Source organism: Anguilla rostrata, chromosome 4 (genome assembly GCF_018555375.3).
Source record: "Anguilla rostrata isolate EN2019 chromosome 4, ASM1855537v3, whole genome shotgun sequence".
In the NCBI taxonomy this organism is placed as follows: domain Eukaryota; kingdom Metazoa; phylum Chordata; class Actinopteri; order Anguilliformes; family Anguillidae; genus Anguilla; species Anguilla rostrata.
The window spans coordinates 61211500-61221651 of record NC_057936.1 but is presented as its reverse complement, the minus strand read 5'-3'; the positions used below and the strand labels follow the sequence as shown (position 1 = coordinate 61221651).

The 10152-nt window shown below is 42.4% G+C and overlaps 1 protein-coding gene across 2 annotated transcripts; it reads left to right on the top strand.

The window, feature by feature from the left end:
- Positions 1 to 332: 332 nt before the first annotated feature.
- rbis (ribosomal biogenesis factor) lies at positions 333 to 3653 on the top strand. 2 transcript variants are annotated; one of them, XM_064333742.1, is made up of 4 exons: positions 333 to 490; positions 1249 to 1365; positions 2372 to 2491; positions 2853 to 3653. In XM_064333742.1, the coding sequence occupies exons 2-4, from the start codon at positions 1255 to 1257 to the stop codon at positions 2919 to 2921; spliced, it is 300 nt and encodes a 99-aa protein (XP_064189812.1). In that variant the 5' UTR covers positions 333 to 490; positions 1249 to 1254; the 3' UTR covers positions 2922 to 3653. The 2 variants fall into 2 exon arrangements, with proteins under 2 accessions (XP_064189812.1, XP_064189813.1); XM_064333743.1 differs by having other exon boundaries at positions 470 to 494.
- Positions 3654 to 10152: the final 6499 nt, after the last annotated feature.

Here is a 10152-nt window from a genome sequence, read left to right as displayed (position 1 = left end):
AAAGCCACAGGTTTCCATTATCCAGCGATAATGCTTAGGCTACTGTAAAAACTACGGGACGCTTGATACTTTACTCCGACACAGAAAACCATTGTCAAAATCTAAAGCAGTAGGTTACTTTTCCACGTGTGTGAAGGACGGCAATGAACCACACTTAAGATACACTGTGTAAATTCGTTTTGTGTGTGATATAATGACTGATGAGTGCAACGGACACTTGGCTGTTTCATCCGTTCGTTACTGTAAATGCATTTGCCGTCGGATTCCATTTCGGGCGTAGTGCATTTGGATATGGAGGGTGCTACTCCACAAAGATCCTGTGGCACCTGTTACTAACGACACCGTTCCAAGAAGAGAAAGGTACAGTTCTGTGGGTGTGATGACGACATTTTGCATGGCTATTATTATTGGATGAGTGGCGTCGCATGTAAATTACGTCATTGCGACACTCCACACGCTTCTTTTAGGTGAAGCTAGCTTGGGACGAACGGTAGGTTTGTTTTCGTTGTTAAATTCACATTTTCGAACAGATATGAAAAATGTTTTGTCGTATTTTATGCGAATTTCACCAACATATTATATTTCTCTTTTATAGTTCTGCTTTAACGTTACATCTTTACTACCACGTGTCGAAGTGTTGAATCGTCACATAACTTTAGCCTCTGTACACTGAAGTGTTTGTTAGCAACCTTTCACTGAATTAAAAATTATGAACATTAAGTCTGCTTTAACTTTAGATTGTTAGGTGTCCTCCGATGTTAGTTAGCTGCCCGTCGATGTCAAACGTGCTAACGTACTAATTAGATTTAAAGAGGCTAACCACATGTCAGACTTACATCATCGTATATATCAGTAAATGGCAAAAACAAGTTTGGTCGTTAGCGAGTAGCATTGCTTTTGTACCACTTGTCTCGTTTGTTAGCTGAAGGGATGGTTCAGAAATTTTGGATTTAATGTCCATGATCTGAAACAGCTATCTTCCAGCTGTTTATCAGAATGTAAATCTGTGGCAACCGAAACAGAAATTGACATTTTGGCTAAAGACTGCATTGTTCGTATTGGCTAGTGCGGAGCTAATACAACTATGCCAGTTCATGTTTTATTTTATTATTTTTTTAAGATGGGAAGTTGCTTATTTTAACATAAAAATACCCTTTAGCCGTTTTTATTTAGCTATTTTCCTGTTCGGTAGCACACAATGTTATCTTTTTGGTCATGGATTTCTGTGTAATCGTTTTGTATTGACAGGCTATAATGGCGAAGAATAAATCCAAGGGGCAGAAGCAGAAGAATGTGTTTCATGTGCTCAACAAGCAGACGAAACAAAAGAACAAAGCCAAGCCAGTGACGTCGAGCCTCAAACATGTAAGAATGTTAGTTCTGCGGACTGTTACAAACGACTGGAAAGAGAAGTTGTCGCGTCATCATCATCACGTTAGGCCAATGCTATATACACGCATTGGTCACATTATTAAGTACCCCTGTCTAGTACTGGGGATTATCCCATTTTGCCTACAGAACAGTCTGAGTTATTTGCAGTATGAAATCAACAAAGTTCTGGACACGTTCCTTTGGGATTTTGGTCCATGCTGACTCGATAACATTTCACAGTTCCTGTGCAGGCCATTGGAGTAAACTGAAGTCACTCATGTTCTTGGAACCAGCTTGAGATGGTGCATGCTTTGTGACATGGCACATTATCCTGCTGGAAGTTTCCATTTGAGAAAGCGTAGACTGAGGCCACAAAGGGATGCACATGGTTAGCAACAATGCTTAAGTATGCTGTGACATTCACATGATGCTCGCTAATTATGAAGGGGCCTAATGTGTTTCAAGAAAACATTTCATTCACCGTTACACTGCCACCACCTGCCTGTACTGTTGCAGGATAGATCCATGGTTTCATGCTGTTTATGCCTAATTCTGACCCTACCATCTGCATGCCGGTTGGCTGAACAATACCTGAACCTGTTCACCATGTCTGCATGCTTTATATATTGACTTTCAGCCACATGATTTGCCGTTTGGAGGAGCAGACTGATTTCATTAATAAGCAGGTGTACTAAATAAAGTGATCACTAATTGAATAGAAAATGTTAAAAATCTGACAGGGAGCACACAAATCTTAAATTACATAATACTTACATTACAAAATACATACATACTCTCGACTGGTCCAAAAGGAAATTTTTTTTTAATGTAATGATTTTAATATATATATTATAATATATAAAAAATTGGTTTGTGTACTTGTCTGTTTTCTGTCATACTGCATTGCTGAAGGTGAAGGAGAGTCATGTTGGATCAGGAGGGGAAATGCTGGAGATATATATTTTTACCTGTTCTCTTTTTTCCCCGTCGTCTTTTTCAGATTAATGCAGCAAAGAAGGAGAAAAAAGTAGACAGCCTGAATAAAATATTCACAGATGTTCAAAGGGAAGTAAAAAGTGTATCAAAGTGCACTGGGCAGGAACCCAAAAAGCCAGCACAGGTGAGAAAAGATAAGATCCTACATTCTTGATAGGAGTGCCTCACGGAACCCAAGATGGGGTCATTCATTCTTTCAGGAAAAACTGTTGGGGAAGTACAGAATTATCTAGAATGTCATGGTATGCTGTAACATTATGATTTGCCTTCACTGAAACTAAGGCCCAAACGATGAAAAACAGCCCCAAACCAAGGGGTGTATGGATACTTTCGGGCAGTTGAAGATTGTGATTAGTTAAATAGTTAAATCCGGTGTTGCAATGCTGGGCTAAAGCAAAAAACCTGCACCCATGCCAGAACTTTTCGGGTCAGGGAATCCATGACCCACTTTGTCATTAACACCACCCCCCCGGCTTTTTTTGCAGGTGACCAGAGAGCCGCCGAAGGAGTTGGTAAACGTGGACAGCGCCGCCCAACTGTTCTCTCAGCTATAACCACAAGAAAACTCGCAAGACGCGTGTCAAAGCAATGTTGAGAAGAAGAAAAAGAATGCGCACTGCCAATCACAGCGGTTATCAGAATTATGGCGGCTTGAGATTTTACAAAGGCAGTAACTCTGAAGACACGCCTCCTAAAATTTAAAGCGCTCACGTGACTGTCGCGGCGCATTTGATGGAAGTTTAAAGGAACTTTAAAAGAAAAAAAATGCGTGTGGCAGATGGCGTGTAATAACGAAAGAAAGTCGTCTGATTGAGTTTTACTTTGCTCTCCTGTGCTTTATCAAACGGGAGAAATGGACCACAGAGGGGTTGTGAAATAAAGGCTTTTAAATGGAATCGGATATAATTAGACTTACGGCACATTGTTTTCCGCCAGATGGCAGCAGGTTAGGGCACCAGTGAGAGATCTGGCGATGCTGGCTGCAGCAGTCCTGCCAATGTTGCCGTTTCGCTATTGTTGTCTTTTTATGGCTCTGTAAAGAACGTGCAGTACTGCATGCAATATAGCTATGAATGCTGTCTTTCTGAAAAATGCACCTTTTTGAAATGCAGAAGAGAGGTCTTTCACTAGCCCATCCATTTTCCCTGGCTCATTGTTTTTGTCTGGTTGAGAGTGAAAAGATTTCCTGGTTTGCCCTTGACCAGTTTTTGCTGTAAATGTGTGACAAATTATTTTAGTTCCAAACCTTTATTCTTGTAATAAAGCAATATGCTTCATCTTTGAAACGTGTGGTATGTAAGGCCTTTGAACAATGTTCTTCAATTGTTTGTTTTATAAGACTTCTGAAAAAGGAGGAAGTATTAGATGTGTTAAACAAAGCAAAAGGAATGTGTAGTGATGGCAGATTCAATCTGTGCCAAAGATCTCTTTTAGATGTGGGCCACAAGATTCTGAAGAGACATTCGTTCTCATTAACTCCGGCCCTTCACTCTGTCTCCTGTTCTAAGTTTAATTGCTCTCGTGTTCCGAGTTTAATTTTAAGGCTGATAATAGGCTACAACAGCCTCAGACTCTCATCTAGGAAACGACAAAATGATTATTTATTTATTTATTGTATGCTGTCGCGAATCACATTTAATTGAATGTCACTGGAATATACTAAACTTACGGCTTTTGCTATGGCTGGGCTTAAAGAAGAACTTAATTAATGCCCGGTAAATTAGAATTACGTGTCCAATCGCTCTTTGTGCAGAATTACTAACAGTGAAACGTCCACTGTGGTACCCTATCTGAACTCTACTCTGGTCCAGACGGGCTTCTATGGGAGAGTCACTGTCCAGCGTGTTAATTCCTGGGTGCGCTATTGACATTTTTCATATAGTTTATGTATTGGCAGATTTATTTTTCCAGAGAAATTGAGAGGGCCATCGTGACAAGCATTAAGTGAAAGAAGGATGACTAAAAGACGGCACGAAAAAATCTTTTTTTTTTTTACTACGATACTACGATACCATATTGGGTCATCGCCCGTTCCCTCAGAATGTTCTGGGTTCACTTATTTAACAATTCCCTCACATAACGTGATTTCCTATGCATAATTGTGCCGTGGTTATGTATTCTTAGGGTAGGAATGGTGTCGGCGGGACAGAAGTTGAACAGGTGCAGTTGCAAACGGGTAGCCCACCGTCTCCAGCTGCGCCCCGCATAGCATAGCGACAGCCAACGGCGTGTCACCGAACACCATTGCAAAAGATGGCAGATTGATATTCCTAGAGGAGAGTCTCAGAAAAACGAGCAAACAAACAGCGGGTGTGCTCTCGCTGTCTGCAAGTTTATGGGGCGAGAGAGAGAACAAAGCACATAAAAAAAAAGTTAAAGCGCAAGACTGTGCCGCCTCCGTCTCACGGTTTTATTATTCAACCTCTCAAGGATAGACTAATTTCATGCTTTGCTTAAGCATCAAAATGATCCTCATAAAAAAACGAAAATAAAATTTAAATTTGTTTGTGGAAAAAATAATAGCAATAATAAAAAGAACCACACAATTATGTTTCGCAAAACCAACATCTGGATACGTGGGCCGCGACAACATTCTGAGTTTGGAGGCATTATCAATCATTTTATAATTTTTCTTTTTCGCTTTTAAAACAGTTTATTTACAGCGCCTTTATCTCGGTGCATCTCTCCCGGAATAGTTATATAGGGAAACATAAAACCGTAGAATTACAGCCTGTTCGTGAGTGCAGCAGGTTTCCAACTACGAAACAAAGGAAGACCTGACTTTGTGAGTTATGGAGACGATTCAGTTCATGTTATACAACGAACTGCTTTTTACTAGTAGGCCTACACAGGAGCCCTAATTCTGTTGCGTTCAGGAAGGCCTATATAGTCCTACATACTGCTTTCTGCGGCAAAACAGTCCTTTAGAAAGGCAGCCTATGGGATTTGGATACAATGCAAGCGCTGTGAATTTCACAACTATAGGTTATGTAGGGATTATTTATTTTATTTTTTTCAAATGTACATTCCGATGTTAACTGAAGCAATTCGGTTTAAAAATAGGCCATTCGTAGCCTTACTGATACGAGAAAAACGGTCGCTAGCCCGTACCTGACATTTCCAGTTCAGCTAGTTACGAAAGCCATGCCATATAGGCTAGTTATTAAACTTTTATTTCAAGTTTGGTTTTAAATTTAGACAACATACAGCCTACAATATCAACTAAACCAGACTAGTGCGCCTTTCCTGCCTCTGTCCAGGTGCTGAAGTTCGGCCCTGGTGGCGTTTCGCAGCACTGCACACGACTCACACAGCGCATAACGGACAAAGTGATTAAAACTGACGTGCGCATGCGCACGAAGCGTAGGTTAGCCATTCAAACAGACAAACGCGGCGAGGCAGAGATTCATAATAGTGTCTCGGCATAATATTGAAAAATGAAATACAGCACCATAAAACGAAGAATATAGAAGCAGTTAATAGAACTGTCTGGTACTAAATGGAGAAAGATAAACATCGAAGCAAGTGCTGTGTAACCTTTTTCAATTGAATAGAAAGCCCTGTGCCGGGTTTTCTTTAGTAGTATCAACTGCCATGCGAGTGTTCCTTGAAGTGCTGATCACTGTTCAAGAGCAGTGTTGCCACATATGTTTATGAACATACACGCACACACAGCCACGAACATTAGCCTGTCTTGTAACGGCTCTCAATAGGCAAACATCATCACATTTGCCCACTGAGCTTTCAGATACTGCTAGATTTAATCAAGGATACACAAGTCAATTCCAAAATGAAGATTGTATTACAACCGGCAGGGGGCAGCAGCGCTCATTAGGGTTATGACTTGAACATTTCACAGTATGGAGGCTTTTCTAAGGAATATGATGTGCTTAATGTACAAAATGTTATTATGCAAATATATGGAAAGCCAGTTAACGTTTTGAATTAAAATGAATCTGAAATATTTATGTTTAAACTAAGTAATCCATCAGACAGAAGGACAAAATGAAGCAGACAATGATTGAACACTCCACAGGGCTATTTGGGGACAGTATACCTGTGTGTGGATGACTAGAATCAGTGGGGAAAGAAATATCAGCATAGATCATAAATGATGTGTGTGTGTGTGTGTGTGTGTTCATGCGTGGGGGGTGTTCTTGTGAGCTGAAGTGGCAGAATGAGTATCGAGGGTATAGTGTATCTGCAGTCTGACTACAAGATTATTAATGTTTTGTTCATTTTCCTTAAATATAATATCTATATATCTAGAACTAGTTTTGGTTTTTCATTCCAGTTACGTAGTAATACAACTTCCGTTCATGAGGTATGTTTCTCTGTAGTCGGTAGGTCTCTGTGTCAGTCAAACTGTCTGCCTCTCTACGTATCTGTTAATCCGTCTGCCTGTGAGTCTGATAGTCGTCTGTCTGTCTAAATTTTGATTAAGTATGGGTCAGTTTGTGTCTGTTATCAATTGATTCCTAAACAGTTGGACATTCCATACCAGATGAGGGCGGTATCCTAGAGCAACACATTCTTAGTAAAAAAAACTTTTCATTTAAAAACAATGAATAAAAATACTCTAAATATCCCTTAAGAAAATTAATAAACAGATATGGAAAAAAATGTTGTCTGAAAATAAAGATTCCATGGAAAGTAGTGTCCTTATATAATTTAAATGTATTATTATTTTTATTATTATTATTATTATTATTATCACTGCTATTATTTCCAGAGGTGTGATTGTCAATGTATTCTATTTAATTGTGGTTATCAAAATAATTAATTGCATTTCCATACCCCATATGGGACATTTTGAATACTATTGGACAGTTGACAGCTCTGGGGTCTGGGCAGGAGGCTAAGACAGCCCAGCTGGTGTTGACTGAATTGTCGGTCGGTATTCAGTGTGAAACCTTAGCGCCGCCGAGCCGTACATGCTCTTCGGTCATGCGGTGTTCATAAAAGCGGACTTCAAAGCACCCGTGTTACACTGGCGGAGATCCACAGCGAAGATGTGTGTGGCGCTTGCGTGTGCCTGGGTGATGTGGCTTGCGTCGGTGGTTTCTCGCGTCCGGAGGTTTTGGCGGGGGGGGGGGGGGGGGGGGGGGGGGGGGGGCGTGGCGCTCTCGTTTGAATTTCAAAAAGGAAGCAGCACAGTATTACCCCCTCGTTTCGCCGCGGGTATTTTCCGCTCGGAAGACCGAGCTCGAGTGCTGCTCGCGTTACTCACTGTTTAACAGCGAGGAGCCCCTGTCAGTAAAGAAGGTTTTTTTTTTTTTTTTTTTTTTTGTTGGGGGGGTGGGCGGTGCTCTTCGGAACTCTACCGGCAGTAACAAGGATGCCTCCAGCTCCTGAACACCGAAGCTCTCTTTCCCGCAGGGCGAAATTCTCAGCCTCTTTCATCCGCCCGAGTAAGGTACCCAGCAGGCCTGTTCAGAACATTCTGCTCATAGCAAGCGGGGACCCTAACAGCGGGAAAGCCTCTCTTCCTCTTATCAAAAAAAAAGAAAAAAAAAAGCTGTCCGTGCAACCAGCCAGGAGCCTTGGTCGAGTGTAGCCCTACCAAATCGCTCCCAGCATGCACGGCGGGAAGTAAAGACAGAAATCGCAGTCCGCAAATGCTGTCCTGACTCCCAGATGCCGCATAATGCAACTGATCGACGTGCGTTGATTTAGCCTAATTTAAGGTGATTTCTGTTTCAAAAGGAATCAGCCTCCTGCCCAGGTAGGTGACTACCTTCATCGACATCAAGTACACCTCTCCCAAATGGTGTCTGAAGATGTCTGAACCTTTCCCCCACTGCTCTCTGTGTCATCAGACGTTGTGCTGGTAATTTTATGTGGTTCATGACCTGAATCGTACTTTGGCCAATCTAGCTGCCAGTGTGGCAGCACAGGGTGAGAACACTGTGTACTGTGTGTTTTTTTTTACCCGGTACCTGCTGTTCAGACTGACAGTGATTGTGAACTCGGCTGCATTTCCACGGCCAGTTTGAGCTACACTGCTTGAGCTGGACTGATCTTCCAAAAAACGCAGCACGGTCGCGTGTGGGTGTTCTTCAGAGCGGCCAGCAGGGGTCCTGCATCAGTGGTTTCATTGTTTGACACCCTGCAACCCCCCCCCCCCCACCCACCCACCCATCAAAAACAGTTTAAAAAATCAGACCCAAAACCTGAACAGAAGGCTGAGCAGAGCTTTACTCTGTATCTATGCTTCCCCAAAAAGACCCACCATCCAGAGACATGTATGGAGGCAAGAGGATGACATCAAACCAGATGAGTCAAATAAAAAACAGAATAATCATATGACTCAGTGAAATGCATAAAAGAAAGGAGACTTTACCCCTGGATGGGTCCGGAACAAGGCAGAGCTGTTGTTTTTTTTTTTTTTTGATTTTTTTTTTTTTCAGGGGCATGTTCCAAATGTTTCCTGTCTCCTGCTCAGTAGCGTGTCGTGTCTCAGTGAAGCATTGTGGGTACGCCTTTCTGATGTGCACACCGACAGGTGCTGTAGCAGACCTCCCACAATGCACTTTTTTTGTAATCATATTTGTATGAAACATACAAAAAATATGTGTGTACAGAATAAATTAAAGCTCCTACCGCGTGCGTTTGTGTAAGATCATTTGCATGGGTGTGCAAGTTCTGAATTCCCGAGTGCGTGCGCGTGTGCGTTTGAGTGTGTCTTTTAAGTGTATGTGTGCTCACGCGAGTATCTTCCTGAAAAAGCGAAGGCGAGCTTGCTAACAGATACGTGTGCTAACTGATCGCGACAGGGGCTCAGTCAGAGAGACAAGCTAACGTGTCTGCGCTGCGCTACGCTACGCTGGGCCAGCGGACGCGTCCTGCGGCTATTTTCACCCGCTCATCGATCAGACTTCCGCCGCTCCCGCAGCGGCGACAGAGCTCCCGCAGGACGATAACACAGCCGCCGCGGGCCCACCGCCGGCCGCCATTCACCTGTGCCCCCTAACGCGCGGGAGGCGGGGTAGAGAAAGAACCTTCTCTACAACAATGGAGAGGAAGAGAAAAACAAGCGAAAAATCGATCGATACAAACAGCGCAGCGGAGCAGGGAGGACCGCTGGTGCGAGAGTTGTTGTTTGCGTCCGTAGATCTGTCCCATACCTGGGGGTTCCTGCTCATAGCAGAATCTCTGCTTTACGTGTTTTACGGGAATTTTTTATTTTTTATTTTTTTCACGTTACAGGAACATTTCTGTTGTTGAAACTCACATGAAGTTGTATTACTCTTTAACTGTACTTTGTGTGTGTGTGCGTGCGTGCTTATGTGACTGTGCGTGTGTGTCTGCATGTCTGTGCATGTGCTTGTGTGTGTTCACGTATGAGTGTGTGTGGGTGGATGTATTTTTAGAAAATGCCGCTTTGGTAATATTTTGTGTGTATTTGGACCCACACATTCTTGTGAAATTCTTATCACAATGCCTGCCAGTCATCTCTGACTTCTCCAGAGGAATGAATAATATTCTGTACCAAAATCACACATTACAATATGAAGTCATTTCGTTCTGCGTCTCTATAGCCTTTCAACACGCTGGTAAAAGTCATCTTGGGTCTTGGGCTTGTTATACACTTAAAGAGCTTCACAATGGGCAGTTTTATGTTAATAACTTGACAGAAATATTCGATAGGACCATGCAATTCATACTGATGGAGGGCTTGAATGCATAGGCCAGAGTGTGTGTAATCCTTTCAGCTTTATCAACATGCTGACACTGCCAGGTTGGCAGAAAAGATTCCAGTGCTGTGTGCTGACAACGGGAATG